This window comes from Eumetopias jubatus, unplaced genomic scaffold, assembly GCF_037043125.1.
Source record: "Eumetopias jubatus isolate StellerSeaLion01/CBP00866 unplaced genomic scaffold, mEumJub1_p1.0 scaffold_12, whole genome shotgun sequence".
Taxonomy (NCBI): domain Eukaryota; kingdom Metazoa; phylum Chordata; class Mammalia; order Carnivora; family Otariidae; genus Eumetopias; species Eumetopias jubatus.
The window spans coordinates 6,116,851-6,135,428 of NW_028274818.1; the positions used below are offsets into that span (position 1 = coordinate 6,116,851).

The following is an 18,578-nucleotide window of genomic DNA, read 5'->3' on the forward strand; positions in this document are numbered from 1 at the left end:
GTACTGTGTATGGACCACCAGACAGCAATGATTCTTGTGGGGGAAAGAACCGAGGAGAATGGGAAATAAACTAAGAGATTAGAAGATGATTCTAGAGAGATGTACCTGCTTCCTATTTTCCCTAACACTGCTTTCCCCAGATGTGGAGACAAACTGCCCTACTCTGAGGAACTCCTTTCCTCTTAGAACGATAGGGCTCTTAAATGTGACCTGCTTTCATTAGCCTCTCTTTCCTCTACCTCTTCATCCCTCTCAATGGAATCCAGTATCCCTTTTGTGTTTCCCTAAGGCAATTCCCTTTGGGTTTAATTTCAAGATTAGAACTAGTGTAAATTGTGTGCGTGGCATTATAAAATAAAGCATACACACACAAAATACCTTATTGGTGAGCCAAATTTCTAAGCCCATGATTAGTGAGTTAAAAGTGTTAAATAACTATTGCAGTATTTGCTTTATATGTGTGTGTATATATATATTTGTTTGCCGCAAATACTTAGGCCCACCATGAGGACACACATCGATAAATGAAGGTATGGGGGAAGATGGGGAGAAAGAAGGAAATAGGAAACTTTTACATGTAAATAAAAAGAAGTATTTTTTAAAATAATTTTTTGTGGGGTGGCTGGGTGGCTCAGTCAGTTAAGCATCTGACTTGATTTCGGCTCAGGTCATGATTTCAGGGTCATGAGATGGGAGCCCCACATTGGGCTCTGTGCTCAGCGGGGAGTCTGCTTAAGATTTTCTCTCTCCCTCTGCCCCTCCCCCTGCTTGCATGCACGTGTATGTGCACACGCTCTCTCAAATAAATAGATAAATCTTTGAAAAAAAAATTTTTTTTATCTGTATTTGATCGCCTGCCTTCTGGGATTGTGAAAGGTTAATGCATTTGGCTGTCCATAAGGAGAAAAGTTCACTTTCATTTGAAGTGTTCCCTCATTGAAAACATCAGTTTGCAGCATCCAAGAGGACTTCTTATTTCAGTTATTATCTGAATTTAAAATTTGTTTATATGTATGTTGTATTTATTTCTACTTTATATACATACATAACATAGTAATTGTAGAGTTTTTAAAGCATATAGAATACTGATGTATTTTTTTTTTTTAAGATTTTATTTATTTATTTGGGAGAGAGCACGAGCAGGGGCAAGGGTCGGGGGAGAGGGAGAAGCAGACTTCTTGCTGAGCAGAGAGCCAGATGTGGGGCTTGCTTCCAGGACCCTGAGATCATGACCTGAGCCAAAGGCAGACGCTAAACCAACTGAGCCATCCAGAGGCTCCTGTCTAAGCAGTTTAAAAATGAGGTACTTTTAGACTTAACAAAAATTATCCTCAAAATTGTTTTTCATATGTACAGGATGCCAGGTGAGGGATTTGACCACAGCCAATGTGCTATTTTGTTTTCTGTCCCTAGTGTTCATGCCGTGTGCATGAACCTATGAAGGAATTTGGGTTTGCTTTAGAGCTAATGTAGTATGCATATGTGTGAGATATTTTTATTTCAATTATTGTTTCACTTTTTAAAATTTTCAGCATGTTGGAACAGGATTCCAGGAGAAAGAATCCTAGTGTGAACCCTGCAAATCAAAGGAGGCATCTTCTAGAATTTTCTGCTAAAGAGGTGGAAGATACATCAGATGGTATCATCCAGAAAAACAGCTACAGGTTAGAAGATGGCATGTCTCTGTCAAAATGATGTAATGAAACTGCCGTGGGGAATTATATAGTACAACTTTACATCTAAATTGTGAGTGTGCAGTTTTAATTTGTAGAACAAACAAGTTTTGAGGCCCTTAGTAAATTTTGCTGTTAAGATCAGTTCTAAGAATAAATTTCCTTTTGAAACCTTTCCCAATTTTGGAATTCTTAGAGAGACGTGACCTTAAAATCTCAGTTTGTATGTACTGAGATACATATGGAGGCACATACAGTATACATACATTATATTATACATAATGTTTTCATCTGTCCTATGGTTACATGTATATAGTGTATGTAATAGTATCATCTTTGGATGAGTCTGATCTGGTGGAGTGACATGGGTGAACCTCTGTGCAGTCATTTGATCAGATCGTTTATACTTACTGTGATCTTTGTTGGACCTCCCTCCCTTGTTATGGTTTATCATTCTCCTGGTAAATTTCTGTATAGCTTGCCCATAGTAAAAGACCTAAAATTTTTTGAAAAGACAAGGTCTGTATTATGTAAACTAGAAGAAGGCTGTAGTGGACATTTTCAGAGCTGTGTACTTTTTGATAAACATTTCCCTGTGATAATTTGGAATTTTTATTAGAACCAAGTGGAGTGAGGTCCTTGACTAACAAAGCAAAGGGAGGTCACAGTGTGGTAACAATGTATTGCACAATATAGTGCTTGAGAATCATTAAAGATTTGTTTACTTGTAACTCTGTACGGTTCTACAGGCCAAGGGCCATTAGGGGAATCTTTTTTTTTTTTTTTTTTTTTTTTTTACTGTGACAGCCATATCACTGAATGAAATTATTACCCTAGTCCTGTGGGCTTGTCTCCATTTAGCCTTCCTGGAAAAAATATGCTAGTATTCATTATTTTAGGAATCTACAGTGGGTAAAGTACCATGTTAAGTGTGGCGGAGGATCCAGAGAATTATATGGCAGTAAGTGTAATGTGTACAATGTGATGCATGCCATAATATTGGAAACTGTAATAATATATATGACATTTCTTGCTTTTTTTTTTTTACGTGCCAAAATTAGCCATACTTCTGAATACTGATCTTAGTGCTCACTTAATGGTGTCTTTGAATATTGCTAGAGTTAAATTGTATCTTTCATTTTACTACATCATTTGTCCAAGTTTGCCCTACATGTTCTGCATGTAATTTTGAGTTCTGTTGTCCACATGAGATCCATCAAACCTTACATTTTCATTTGAGAGTCTTTGGATTTATGAGAGTTGAGAATGTGCCTTTTGGGTACATATTGCTGGTTGTTAAAAAGTAGAACTAATTATTGATTATATACTTGAAATTACAGTTCAGATAACCTTTACAAGAATATTACTTATTTTGTACTAACCTCAGTAAATAGACGCCTTCACCCATTTGTCTGTGGGAGAGTAAGGTAACATGGAAAGCACAATGTTCTGACCATCGTAGTTCAACCTAGATGTTTGAATGACCTTCAGGCTGTAATTTATCAGCTTCCAAAGTAGTGTATGAAATGCAAATTGTTCCCCGTACCCCACCCCAGAGTCACCATTGCCTGTGCTGTGTTAACTGGTATTGGTAAAACATGGAAAAGATTATGGATTCTTGGCTGCATGTAAATCTCTTGAAATATCTAAGATTATTATTGAGCAGCTTGAGAGATGCAAGTAGGTATCAGTCCATCAACTTGATGTTCTTGCTTTTATCATTATAAATACTGAATAAAAGATACCAAGTGTGCAGCATTTGAAAGCAGCAAATACAAATGCGTTTTGAACTGCATTTTAGTTTGTTTATTTATACACAGCCATGACACTTTGTTTATTTTTTAATGCAGCTTACCTTTTATTATGTTTCATTTTTTAGGAGAGCTATGAGAACTGGTTCAAATAAAAAAGGAGTAGATTGTAATCCCATAATTTATAACATTGCATTCTCTTGGCATTTAGTAATTAAATGCATATATGTTTTCGGTTTTAGAAATGCGTAGTTTATAATAAGATGACCGTATAATTTGTCAACCAAATTGGGATACTTTTAAGAATGGAAGGTAGTGCTAAGTAATAATTACATCAGGACATCAGGCATAAATCCAGGACTGTCTTGGATAAATGGGAAGGAATGGTTCCCTTACATAGAAGGCATCAGCCAGAACCTGTCTTTATTCCAGGGATTCTCATTAACTCTACCTCCCTAGCACTGCCCTTTACTTTAGTTATTTATTTGCTGAAATGGTGTCTATTGATATGAAATAGTTTGCAAGCAGCTTAGGACTCCGACCATCTCAGGATTAGTGTGGATCTGATTGTCTCCAGATTGCATGTTGGCTTAGATTCTCCCTTTTCTTTTCCCTTCAGCTCCACCCGGTTCCTTTCCTGGTATTTCTCCTATCAGATTTTTTTTTCTTTTCCAAAGAATATTTTTGGCTGATAGAACAAAGCCAGTTAGCACAGATGTGCAGAAGTCATTATACTAGAGTTTATCATGTGGAAATAAAATTATAGATCAAAAATACATCTTCAGAAGTAATTTTAGATTCCTCTGATGGATAGTAGCATTTATATTTTTGTAAGTATGAAGGCCTGATTTTTTAAACTAAGGCACATGTGACAGATCTTTAGTTTTTGTTGTTTTTGTTTTTGTTTTTTTTAAGTGTAGCAAACAGCCTCCCCTTGTAGGCATTCAGAATTTACCCAATACAAGGGAGAGATTTTTTTTTCTTTTCTCTCAACACTTAATTTTAGGGTGATTTCTGTGCAGTTAACTACCTGTGCACCACCATCTCTGTGTTATTCCAAACGATTTAACTCTCAGAGGCAGAGGAGGAGACATGGAGAATGTTCTGGTGCAACCTGCAGGGAAGAATGATATGTATATCCTCAGCTGTTGCTTTTTTCCCATGGTGTGTGGCATACAGAGAAGTCTGTAACTTTTCTCTTAAAGTTGGTTTTTCAGTCTCCCAAAATTATTTTTGTCAAGGAGGCCAGTTATTTCAGTGTTGACAAATTCAGTGGAAACTTCTGTCTTTATCTTGATCTTTCCTCAGCATCTGGCTGTGTGGATCCCTCCTTCCTTGAAACATTCTCCTTTGTGTTGCTACATTTTTCAGTTTCTGTCTTTTTTCACGGGCCTCTGATTCAGTCATCTTTCTGGGCTCCTCCTTTATCCAAATCTCGTCGTCTGGAGCTGTGGACTTTTTAGTTTTCTTTTTGCTTGTGTGACTCATCCGTAATTTAGCACACAGTCCCTATCTCTATATCCTGACAACTCCCAGATTTACGTTTCCCACCCAGACTTCCCTTCTGAGTCTCCAGGCTGCTCTACCCCAGTAGTTTTCTTGATGTTTCTTTTTTTTTTTTTTAACATTTCAAACTTAACACATGCATGGCGGAACTCTCGTGCCTTTTTGCATTCATCCTCCAGCCTCTTCTCCACAGCAGTCTTCCTTGTCCTGTTGCTTAGCCAGAAACCCTGATTCCTCCCTTTCAACAAGTACCATCGATATTCTTCCTAAAAAGTATCTTGCACTGGTTCATGCTCTCCATCTTCACTGCCAGCACCTTAGTCCTGCTGTCTTCGTCTCTTGCCTGGATTATAGCTCTCTCCTGACTGGTCTCCCAGCTTCCCCTGTGGCCTCCATTGGATCCATTTTTGGTACAATGGCAAGGTGCAGGCATACACTGAAATATATCACTACTCTCCTTAAGTAATGCCTTATCATAATCTGGTCTCTCCTTTTTTTTTTTTTTTAAAGATTTTATTTCTTCATTTGAGAGAGAGAGACAGAGAGGATGAGCAGGCAGAAGGGCAGAGGGAAAGGGAGCGGGGAAGCAGACTCCCCACTGAGCAGGGAACTGACATGGGACTCCATTCCAGGACCCTGAGGTCATGACCTGAGCTGAAGTCAGACGTTTAACCAACTGAGCCACCCAGGCGCCCCCTGGTTTCTGTCTTTCTAACCTTGTCTTGTGCTTCCCTCACTTGCTCACAACTCTTCAGCTGGTGAGTGGTGGTCTTTAAGTTCCTGAAGACCACCGTCTCCCTACCTGCATCTGTCCAGAACACTCTTTCCCAAGTTTCTGTAGTACTGGCTTCTTCTCATCCTTTAGGCCTCGACTTAAATACCATCTCCTCACACCATTTTATCTAGAGACTGCCATTGGTTTTCTATTACTAGTTAGATCCTTTTTTTTTTTTTAAAGATTTATTTATTTATTTGAAAGAGAGAGAGAATGAGAGAGAGAGAGAGAGAGAAAGCACATGGGGGGGAGGGTCAGAGGGATAAGCAGACTCCCTGCCGAGCAGGGAGCCCGATGCGGGACTCGATCCCGGGACTCCAGGATCATGACCTGAGCCGAAGGCAGTTGCTTAACCAACTGAGACACCCAGGCGCCCTAGATTCTTTCTTAATTTGGATTTATTTTATGTGTTTGTTCTCATATTTCGTCCATCTTCCCCCTGAAGATTTTTGAGGATAGAGACTTCGTTTTTCTTGCTCCCCATTGGATTCCTAGCATTGTACCTGGCACGCAGTTGGTATTGGTTGAATGAATTAATGAAAATTGTGAATTTAGTCATGTCTGATTTTGTGTTTACATTTTTTCTTCTTGGGTTTTAGCTAAATATCTAGTTTTCTAAATCTAGAGCATTGAATATAAAGAAATTCAGGACAGATCTAAGATTTTTTAATGAGAAAGGTTAAAATAGCAGCCTGAAGAGACTAAATAGCAGTAATGCCACCAGCTCCACTTCTGATTTTCAGCCTAGGTTCTGCTCGCTCCATCACGCCATGGATATGAATTCAGTGTGACGGTTAGGAAAGTGTGTATTTTGAAGCTAATGGAGTAACTGGTTAATATTACTTTGGTGTTTTATTAGTGACTTGGATTCTTCCATGATTCTAAAATTTATATTCAACTTTTTTTTAATTTAAAAAAAGTGATTCCATTTATTTTTTTTATTTTTTTTGAGTTCCCTGTACCTTTATTTTTTTAAATAATTTTTATTGTTATGTTAATCACCATACGTTACATCATTAGTTTTTGATGTAGTGTTCCATGATTCATATATTCGACTTTTCAACACTTTTCACTTCTCTCTCACCAAGTGTTTTATGCTTCTCCTTAACCCTGCCACACACAGTTTTAAGGAAACTTCAGTTTTGTTATCGCAGAATTGTGAATGACCACAAAACTCTAGTCTGTTCACATAATAATACTGTCTTTCCTATCAGTCAGTGGGTCCTTCCCCCAAATCCTCCCATTAACTGCGTCATCTCTGTTCCAGCAGCACTGTCTAGGCCTCAAGCTCACGGAAGACACGGACCACGTGTTAGCATCGTTTCCTTGGTTTTGGGCACATAGTAATTGCTCAATAAATGGTGGCTAGATAAATGTGAATTACCATGACAATCTGCAGAAAATTGGAAGGTGACATTTGTGCTACATGGTCTGTGTCTATACTTCCCTCTTTTTCTATTGCATTTGCTTCTCTCTTGCGGTATATCCCATTTACTATATTTTTATTTCCCTAAAAAGTTAATACTAGTAATGATTTTCTTGTAGCAAACTGCTAAGGAATTTAAGACAAAAGAAGACAGATTTTGTGCATATATTTTTCAGATATGATCATTCTGTTTCAAATGACAAGGCCCTCATGGTGCTCAGTGAAGAACCATTACTCTATATTCCTCCACCTCCTTGTCAGCCCCTGATTAACACCACAGAATCTCTCAGGTGAGCGTTGTAGATTGTACAAATATCGGAGTGGGTTCTTGGGTTTAGCTTTGGAACCTAGAAAACTATTTGTTCAGATTAGTTAAGTGACTGAGAGAAGCTCTGATTATTTGTCGGATGATCATAGGCATATCAGTTGTTGTCCAGTTTCCCCACCAACCTGATGAAGATGGTGATGGGTCTATTTTGCATGATAGTATTGGGGTTGCATACTTAAATATGCCTTATTGGAAAACTACAGAATGAGACTAATATAAAAATTCAGGATGTTAGATTTGAGAAGTGGTAACATTCGTAGCAGAAGGTGCCCTTTTTCTTCAAGTTAGGAGATAACAATATGAAGAGAAGTGATTCTGGAGATATTTTCCCATTAGGGCACACCTTACCTTTCCTTATCTACTTTTCCCTTGGATATTTTCCTGTGATTTTGGATTCTATTCTTGAACTTCAAAAATTGCTTCAGTTTTTTAAAGTAGTAATCAACTCTGGTTAAGTAAGCATGGTCTGACATCTTCACAACTGCCGTAAAAAGTAAAGCACAATAAATGGAACCTACATTTGAACTAGTCCTTTTTTTCATTTGCAATGTTGGAAATTTTGGTTATAGTGCATTGTTTATTTCTTTCCTTTTTTTTTTTTCCTGAGTAGTTGAGTTCATTCTTTTCCTTCTCCCAAAAGAGCATGATTTTCAGAGGCTTTAATGCATCCATTTGCCAGTAGGATCCTGTAATTTATTAAATGCTCTTCATTGTCTCCAGTGTTTGTGTGTATGTAGCCCAAGAGCAGAAACAGGAAGTACTCTTGTGAAAAAAACCTTTGCATTCAGTTTTTATATTTGGAAGGTATTTAGTTATGGTTTTTTTAATTTTTATTTATTTATTTTTTAAAGATTTTATTTATTTGACAGAGATAGAGAGAGCACAAGCAGGCAGAAAGGCAGGCAGAGGGAGAGGGAGAAGCAGGCTCTCCGCTGAGCAGGGAGCCCGATGTGGCTCTCGATCCCAGGACCCTGGGATCATGACCTGAGCCGAAGGCAGCCGCTCAACCAACTGAGACACCCAGGTGCCCCCCCCCCCTTTTTTTAAATCTGAACTCATGATTGAGGAGGCTACTATATAAAAATGCATGTTGTATTAAAAATAACATTAGTATCTTAGCTTTTTCAAATCAAAAAGGAATATTGAATCATCAGGCACTAGGGATGCTATTTGGAACTTACAGAATGTGATTAAATTCATTTTTAACCAAAGGTGAGACATTTATTTCTCTGAAGTATGCTTAATTAACTAAGCTGTTTTATAGGTTAAATCATGAACTTCGAGGATGGGTTCACAGGCATGAAGTGGAAAGGACCAAGTCGAGAAGAATGACGAATAATCAGCAGAAAACCCGTATTCTTCAGGTTTGTTTCTGCTTGTCTTTGAACAATGGTTGACTTATTGGTTGGCCATCTTCCCTCAGATGGTTTGCTTTCGTCCATGAAAAACTTGGGACGCTTGAACTTCAGTCACTTCCCACTGCCTTTTCTGCTGCTCTGGTGCAGGCGTCGCTGCTGCTGAAGCCCTCGTCCCAGGTGTTAGAGCACCAGTAGTTCTTGCTTGGGCCTGGTGCTCCTTCCTGCTCTCTCCCCCAGCTTCACTTTCAAGCCAGGGGTTCCTGGGCATGGACATCTGTGTCAAATGATTTTGGCACAAATGGTGTGGTACATGGTACTGTTTATCTCCTCTGTTCTTAGAGCTTTTCAGAAAGAAGGTTTTGAAACATAGGACAGCTTGGGAATGGAGGCACATCTTTGTGGAGAGCATTTTTGAACTTAGACATGTGGGTCTGGCTATAGGTTAATGACAACTCTAATTTAGAACCTATTTAGCTGGGCTTCCATCTTTTTTTTTTTTTTTTTTTTTTTAGGATTTTATTTTTAAGTAATCTCTACACCCAGTGTGGGGCTCGAATTTAGAACCCTGAGATCAAAGAGTCACATGCTCTACCTACTGAGCCAACCTGGCGCCCCAGTTGGGCTTCCATTTTAATGTTTACCACAAAGCACCGTTTGTAGTCATTCCATCATCCATCAGATATTCATTATTACTTTTGAAGCACTTAGACTAGCAACTGGCATATTCTAAGCTCCCAACAAACATTACCTGTGGTAGTAATAATGAGTCAGGTATGGTTCTAAATCCTGGGAATATAGTAGTGAGTGCAATAAAATCCCTGCCTTCATGGAACTTACATTCTGGTGGGATAGATAAGCAATAAACAAGTAAAGTGAAAGACAAATACCATATGATCTCCCTTATATGTGGAATCAATTTAAAAAATACAACTAAAACAAAAACTGAACTCTTGATGCAGAGAACAGATACAGAGGCCGGGGGGTAGGGGGTTGTGTGAAATAGGCAGAGAGGGTCAAAAGGTACAAATTTCTAGTTATAAAATAAGTAGGTTATAAGGCTATAATACATAGCATGGTGACTATAGTTAATAATACTGTATTTGTATATTTGGAACTTAGTAAGAGTCTATCTTTAAAGTTCTCATCACAAAGGAAAAAATTAAATAAATAAATATTTAAATATACTCAAAACTAGAGATAAGTTCTCTAAAGAAAAAGTGGAGTTGGAGATTAGACGTTAAATTTAGAGATGAGTGGCTATTTTAGATTGAATAGCCATTCTAGAGAAGGCTTCTCTAAAGAGCACTTGAGTAAGGTATTGTCAAGGTAATTAATGCTAGGTGTTGTAAAAACTGGCTTCAAAATCTCAGTAGCTTAATGGAATAAAAATTTATTTCTCACCTACACAAGTCTGATATAGCTCTCTAGGATGGCTTTCCTTTACACTGTGACTAAGGAATCCAGGTTCTTTCCACTTTGTGGCCCCAACAACTTGAAATTCTTTGCTTCTAGCTTTGGATGTTGGGGAAGAGAGAGCTTGGAAGATTGTGCAGAACGTTTTAGGGATCCAGCCTGAACTTTAGCCCATGTTCAGTTGACTAAAACTCTGTGACTTTTCATGGTCTCTCTTGCAGTATAGGTTAGGCAAATGTAGTCTTCCGTATGCTCGGGAAGAAAACAGTTTGGTGAGAACATGGCTTTTGTAATAGCAAAAAATGAAGGAGTGAACGGTGTAAAGATCCAAGGGAAAATCTGGAGAAAAAGGGGAGCAGCAAATACGAAGACTCAGGAGGAAACGTCTGCATAATTGAGAAACATCAAGAAGTTGTATAAGGCTGGACTGCAATGTCTAAGGGTAGAATAGTAGACGATGATATCAGGGAGGCAGCAGAGGCTAATTCGTATCCAGCCTCATAGGCTATGGTGGGAAGCATTGAGAGGTTTGAGCAGGGGAGTGACTTGATTTCCCCCCAAGATTTTCTCTTTCTTTTCAGCAAATTGACTGTAATGTGACTAGGCGTAGTTTTCTTTTTTTTTAAATTTAGATTCAGTTAATTAACATAAAGTGTTTTATTAGTTTCAGAGGTAGAGGTCAGTGATTCATCAGTTGTATGTAATACCCAGTGCTTGTTAACATCACGTGCCCTCCTTAATGTCCATCACTCAGTTACCCCATCTCCTTACCCCCCCTCCCCTCCAGCAACCCTCAGTTTGTTTCCTACGCTTTAAGAGTCTCTTACAGTCTGTCTCCTTCTCTCTGATTTCATCTTGTTTTATTTTTCTGTCTTCCCCATCCTCTGTTTTGTTTCTTAATTTCCACATATGAGTGAGATCATATGATAATTGTCTTTCTCTGATTGACCTGTTTCGCTTAGCATAAAACCTTCTGGTTCCATCCACGTCGTTGCAAATGGCAGATTCCGTTTTTGATGGCTGAATAGTAGTCCATTGTATATATACACCACATCTTTTTCTTATTTTTTTGATTTTATTTTACTATGTTATGTTAATCACCATACATCATTAGTTTTTGATGTAGTGTTCCATGATTCATTATTTGCGTATAACACCCAGTGCTCCATTCAATACGTGCCCTCTTTAATATCCATCACCAGGCTAACCCATCTCCCCACCCTCCTCCCCTCTAGAACCCTCAGTTTGTTTCTCAGAGTCCATGGTCTCTCATGGTTCGTCTCCCCCTCCGATTCCCGCCCCCTTCATTTTTCCCTTCCTACTATCTTTTTTTTTTTTTTAACATATAATGTATTATTTGTTTGAGAGGTACAGGTCTGTGAATCATCAGTCTTGCACAATTCACAGCACTCACCATAGCACATACCCTCCCCAATGTTTGTCACCCAGCCATGCCATCCCTCCTACCCGCCACCACTCCAGCAACCCTCAGTTTGTTTCCTGAGATTAAGAATTCCTCATATCAGTGAGATCATATGATACATGTCTTTCTCTGATTGACTTATTTAATTTAGCATAATACCCTCTAGTTTCCATCCAGGTCGTTGCAAATAAAAGATCTCATTTCTTTTGATGGCTGCATAATATTCCATTGTATATATATATACCACATCTTCTTTATCCATTCATCTGTCAATGGGCATCTTGGCTCTTTCCACAGTTTGGCTATTGTGGACATTGCTGCTATAAACATCGGGGTGCATGGACCCCTTCGGATCCCTACATTTGTATCTTTGCGGTAAATACCCAGTAGTGCAATTGCTGGGTCATAGGACAGCTCTATTTTTAACTTTTTGAGGAACCTCCATACTGTTTTCCAGAGTGGTTGCACTAGCTTGCATTCCCACCAAGAGTGAAGGAGGGTTCCCCTTTCTCCGCATCCCCGCCAACATCTGTCCTTTCCTGACTTGTTAATTTTAGCCATTCTGACTGGTGTGAGGTGGTATCTCATTGAGGTTTTGATTTGCATTTCCCTGATGCCAAGCGTTGTTGAGCACTTTTTCACATGTCTGTTGGCCATTTGGATGTCTTCTTTGGAAAAATGTCTGTTCATGTCTTCTGCCCATTTCTTGCTTGGATCATTTGTTCTTTGGCTGTTGAGTTTAAGAAGTTCTTTATAGATTTTGGATACTAGCCTTTCATCTGATATGTCATTTGCAAATATTTTCTCCCATTCTGTCGGTTGTCTTTTGGTTTTGTGGACTGTTTCCTTTGCTGTGCAGAAGCTTTTTATCTTGATGAAGTCCCAATAGTTCATTTTTGCCCTTGCTTCCCTTGCCTTTGGCGATGTTTCTAGGAAGAAGTTGCTGCGGCTGAGGTCGAAGAGGTTGCTGCCTGTATTCTCCTTTAGGATTTTGATGGACTCCTGTCTCACATTTAGGTCTTTCATCCATTTTGAGTCTATTTTTGTGTGTGGTATAAGGAAATGGTCCAGTTTCATTCTTCTGCATGTGGCTGTCCAATTTTCCCAACACTATTTGTTGAAGAGACTGTCTTTTTTCCATTGGACATTCTTTTCTGCTTTGTCAAAGATGAGTTGACCATAGAGTTGAGGGTCCATTTCTGGGCTCTCTATTCTGTTCCATTGATCTATGTGTCTGTTTTTGTGCCAGTACCATACTGTCTTGATGATGACAGCTTTGTAATAGAGCTGGAAGTCCGGAATTGTGATGCCGCCAGCTTTGCTTTTCTTTTTCAACATTCCTCTGGCCATTAGGTGTCTTTTCTGGTTCCATACAAACTTTAGGATTATTTGTTCCATTTCTTTGAAGAAAGTTGATGGTATTTTGATAGGGATTGCATTGAATGTGTAGATTGCTCTAGGTAGCATTGACATCTTCACAATATTTGTTCTTTCAATTCATGAGCATGGAACGTTTTTCCATTTCTTTGTGTCTTCCTCAATTTCTTTCATGAGTATTTTATAGTTTTCTGAGTACAGATCCTTTGCCTCTTTGGTTAGATTTATTCCTAGGTATCTTATGGTTTTGGGTGTGATTGTAAATGGGATCGACTCCTTGATTTGTCTCTCTTCTGTCTTGTTGTTGGTGTATAGGAATGCCACTGATTTCTGTGCATTGATTTTATATCCTGCCACTTTACTGAATTCCTGTATGAGTTCTAGCAGTTCTGGGGTGGAGTCTTTTGGGTTTTCCACATACAGTATCATATCATCTGCAAAGAGTGAGAGTTTGACTTCTTCTTTGCCGATTGGGATGCCTTTGATTTCTTTTTGTTGTCTGATTGCTGTGGCTAGGACTTCTAGTACTATGTTGAATAACAGTGATGATAGTGGACATCCCTGCTGCATTCCTGACCTTAGGGGGAAAGCTCTCAGTTTTTCCCCATTGAGAATGATATTCACTGTGGGTTTTTCATAAATGGCTTTTATGATATTGAGTTATGTACCCTCCATTCCTACACTGTGAAGAGTTTTGATCAAGAAAGGATGCTGTACTTTGTCACATGCTTTTTCTGCATCTATTGAGAGGATCATATGGTTCTTGTTCTTTCTTTTATTAATGTATTGTATCACATTGATTGATTTGCGGGTGTTGAACCAGCCTTGCAGCCCAGGAATAAATCCCACTTGGTCGTGGTGAATGATCCTTTTAATGTACTGTTGGATCCTATTGGCTAGTATTTTGGTGAGAATTTTTGCATCCATGTTCATCAGAGATATTGGTCTGTAATTCTCCTTTTTGATGGGGTCTTTGATTTTGGGATCAAGGTAATGCTGGCCTTATAAAATGAGTTTGGAAGTTTTCCTTCCATTTCTATTTTTTGGAACAGTTTCAGAAGAATAGGTATTAATTCTTTAAATGTTTGGTAGAATTCCCCTGGGAAGCCATCTGGCCCTGGGCTCTTGTTTGTTGGGAGATTTTTGATGACTGCTTCAATTTCCTTAGTGGTTATGGGTCTGTTCAGGTTTTCTATTTCTTCCTGGTTCCGTTTTCGTAGTTGATACATCTCTAGGAATGCATCCATTTCGTCCAGATTATCTAATTTGCTGGCTTAGAGTTGCTCATAATATGTTCTTATAATTGTTTGTATTTCTTTGGTGTTGGTTGTGATCTCTCCTCTTTCATTCATGATTTTATTTATTTGGGTCCTTTCTCTTTTCTTTTTGATAAGTCTGGCCAGGGATTTATCAATCTTATTATAATTCTTTCAAAGAACCAGCTCCTAGTTTCATTGATCTGTTCTACTGTTCTTTTGGTTTCTATTTCATTGATTTCTGCTCTGATCTTTATTATTTCTTTTCTCCTGCTGGGTGTAGGCTTTATTTGCTGTTCTTTCTCCAGCTCCTTTAGGCATAGGGTTAGGTTGTATATTTGAGACCTTTCTTTTTTCTTGAGAAAGGCTTGTATTGCTATAGACTTTCCTCTTAAGGACTGCCTTTGCTGCATCCCAGAGATTTTGAACAGTTGTGTTTGCATTTTCATTTGTGTCCATGAATTTTTTTTAATTCTTCTTTAATTTCCTGGTTGACCCATTCATTTCTTAGTAGGATGCTCTTTAGCCTCCATGTATTTGAGTTCTTTCTGACTTTCCTCTTGTGATTTAGTTGTAGTTTCAGAGCACTGTGGTCTGAAAATATGCAGGGAATGATCCCAGTCTTTTGGTACCGGTTGAGACCTGATTTTGACGTAGGATAGATCTATTCTGGAGAATGTTCCATGGGCACTAGAGAAGAATGTGCATTCTCTTGCTTTGGGATGGAATGTTCTGAATATATCTGTGAATATACCAGATCTTCTTTATCCATTCATCTGTCGATGGACATCTGGGCTTTTTCCATAGTTTGGCTGTTGTGGACATTGCTGCTATAAACATTGAATTTTTAAAGGATTTCTCTAACTGCTGCTGCACAGAGTAGACTGTGGAGGGAACATGAGTGGAAGTAGGGAAACCAGTTAAGAAGCCCTTTTGGTAGGCTAGGTGAGAGATCATTGCTGCCCTTACTAGTATGGTAGATGTGAAGGTGGGGGAAAGTATTTGAATGCCAAATATATCTTGAAAGTAGAGCTGTTGGAAATTACTGATGTAAAATTAGAAGGTATCAATGATAATTTCTGTGCCTTAGCTACTGGAGGAATGGTGATGCCATTTACTGAGACAGACTAGGGAAGGAGGAGTTGGAGGCACGAATCGAGAGATTTAAGTAGGAAAAAAAAGATTTAAATATCTCTTAAGTTCATTATGACTACAGTCAGGGAGAGAGTCAAGTGCACAGTCATCCACCTTTGGTATTTAGGGGAGAGGTCAAGACTGGAAGGTTAGTCTGGGATGATATCAGCTCGAGAGAAAGTAAAAAGGAAAGAGGTATGGAACTGAGCCCTGGGCCAGCTCTAACATTAGAGGACAAAAGAGGAGGAAGAATAAGCACTTGAGAAGGAAGAGGAGTGGTTGGCCCATAGGATAGGAAAAAATGTAGGATAATAGTGTCCCAAAACCCAAAGAAAGTTGTATAAGAAGGGGATGTGATTAACTGTTAACTAAAGCTAAGAGATAATGATTAAGATGAGGACTGAGAAATTTACCATTGCATTTGATTATGAGAACTTGTTAGTGACCTTGATGAATATTTCACTGGAATGGCATTGACAGAGCTTGACTGATGTGGATTCAGGAAGTACTAATAAATGAAGAAGTAGAGAAAATTATTTTAGGATGTTCCCCATTAATAGGAGCAGGGAAATGGAGTGGTTGTAAGAATTAAAGAGAAGGTTTTATTTTTAGATGGGATATATTTCACCAGGTTTGCATGTTTATATGCTAATGGAAACACCTTAGATATTTGATTATTTGGAAACTAATTGGAAGCAGTATGTGGTATGTTCAGAAGTACACTGAATGGGTATTGAGAAACATGGACTTCTAACTGTTATGGGGCTGTTTTCATCAATAAAATAATGAGGGTTAGTCTAGATGAGCTCAAGCTTTGAGATTCTATGAGTATCCAGTATGGGCCTCTCTGATACGTTTTGTTCATGTATTATGGCAGTTCTGTTGGTTATTAGTACCCCTGGAGGCTACAGGCAATTATTACCAATGTCACAGTTACCTCAAAAGCCCAAACACAGCTGCTTACTGGCATCGGAATGCAATGTCTAGTACTACAAACACTCCTGTCTGCCAAAGACTATACATCACTGCCACTGGGTGGAGGAAAAATGGATTCTGTCTCTCTTTGCCTTTCCGAACCTGGTGCAATCATATCTTATTGGCAGTACCTAAATTATATCAACCCTGATGGCCAAAAACTTTGGGTATATAGTTTTCAGGCTTCCATCCCTTGCCATACAGGGGGAAGAGCAAGAAAGGGGCAGGTAATTGCCAGTAAATAATTCCACAGAGGAGGTATAATGGACTTTATGAAGAATTAGATGAAAATTCTTGGCCTAAATGAGTTTTTTGCCTTATCTTTTGATAAGTTTTTTCATGTTATTTTTTCCCTTTCCATTCGGTAAATGAATATTTACTATGTAAGGGGTGTTTGGTGTTCTTTAATCTTGAAGGAATTTTAATGCAAAGAAGATAATCTTGTTTTAATTTCACAGCCTTTGGACATGAGGTGATCTGTAGTTTAAACTGAAGTATTATCTTTTTCTCTGCTATCTTGGGTGCATGTGTTTCTGTAATGAACTTAGGTAATGGTCAGACATGTGGGGCTCTTAGCTATTACAGAAAAAGAAATGAGAAGGATGAATCTGTATTTGTCAAGGATAAAAGAAGTTCTTGGTCAGAAGGAGAAGAATCATTCTGCTTATGCTATTGCCAATACCAAAACATACAACGAATTTGTGGATTCTGTTTCTTAGCATAGAGCATTGTAACTGCTCTGCTTAGTCTTCTTTCCTCATTTCAACCCTCTTTTTCCTCACAGCCACTCCTTTCAGCTGCTTAAGAGGATCCAATAGTCTAGTTAAAGATATTCAGTAAATTTGATGAATTGTCATTTCTTTGAAATTTCTGTGATCTCTTAGCATTATGTCGTTGATTTTTGTTCATCCCATTTCATAATTCTACCCTCCTTCTAGATTGTGAGTCTAGAAAAGGTAAAGGGGCACATTCATGAAAATACCTTTCAAAATGAAGGCAAAATCAAGACATTTTCAGATGGATAAAAACTGAGATAATTTTCCTCTGGAAGACCTGCACTCTAAGAAATGCTAAAAATTTTTTAGAGTAAGGGAAATGATAGTAGATACAACTCCAGATTAGCAGGAAGGAAGAGCACCAGAATGGGGAAATATCTGGTAAAAATAAATGGTCTTTTTATAAAAAGTATCTTTATTTTATATGTGTATGTGTATTTAAATGTCTTTAAAAGATTTTTTTTAATCAAAATGTAACAGTTTGTTGTGGGTTTATAACTTTATGTAGAAGTAAAATATAAGACAGTAAGAACACAAGAGGTAAATGGAATTATAAAGTTATATTGTTCAAATAATATTTAAAGGTAGACTGTGGTAACTTACAGATAATCTCTGTAACAAGCACTAAAAACTAGCACAAAGAAGTAAAGCTAAAAAAGCAATACAGGAAATAAAAGTGGAATACTGAAAAACAAGTATTTTAACCAAAAGAAGGCAGGAAAAGAATAAAGAAGAAATAGGATGAATAGAAAATACATACCAAGATAGTGGACTTAAACCCAGCTATACTAGTAATTACATTAATGGGCTAAATACATCAGTTAAAAGGGAGAGATTGTCAAACTAGATTTTTTTTTAAAGATTTTATTTATTTATTCATTTGACACAGAGAGAGAGCACAAGCAGGGGGAGCAGCGGAGGGAGAGGGAGAAGCAGACTCCCCGTTGAGCAGGGAGACCGATGGAGGACTCAATCCCAGGACCCTGAGATCAGGACCCGAGCCGAGGGCAGTCGCTTAACCGACTGAGCCACCCAGGCGCCCCTCAAACCAGATTTTTTAAAAGGGAAGACCCAACTATATGCTGTTTATAGGAAGTAACATTTGATTGATTGATTGATTGATTTGAGAGAGAGAGTGAGTGTGCACACAAGCAGGGGGAGGGGCAGAGGGAGAGCATCTCAGGCAGACTCCCTGCCAAGTGTAGAGCCCCAACACTGGGCTCCACCTCCCAACCCTGAGATCATGACCTGAGCCAAAATCAAGAGTCAGACACTCAACCGACTGAGCCACCCAGGTGCCCCCATTGGTGAGATCTCTTTAATGACGGCTTAGTCCATAGGTATATTTTGGCATGAAGATCTTTGTGTTCAATTCAGTAAATGATAGGATCTAGTTTCATTATGGAC

General features: G+C 38.5%; 1 protein-coding gene across 1 annotated transcript in view; it reads left to right on the forward strand.

Moving 5' to 3' along the window:
• Positions 1 to 18,578, forward strand: part of ATF6 (activating transcription factor 6) — a 207,191-nt gene that overhangs the window by 71,376 nt on the left and 117,237 nt on the right. The window contains exons 10-12 of the mRNA XM_028104722.2: positions 1,533 to 1,664; positions 7,308 to 7,421; positions 8,724 to 8,823. Of these exons, the coding sequence (XP_027960523.2) occupies positions 1,533 to 1,664; positions 7,308 to 7,421; positions 8,724 to 8,823 (346 nt within the window). The remainder of the gene's footprint in view (positions 1 to 1,532; positions 1,665 to 7,307; positions 7,422 to 8,723; positions 8,824 to 18,578) is intronic.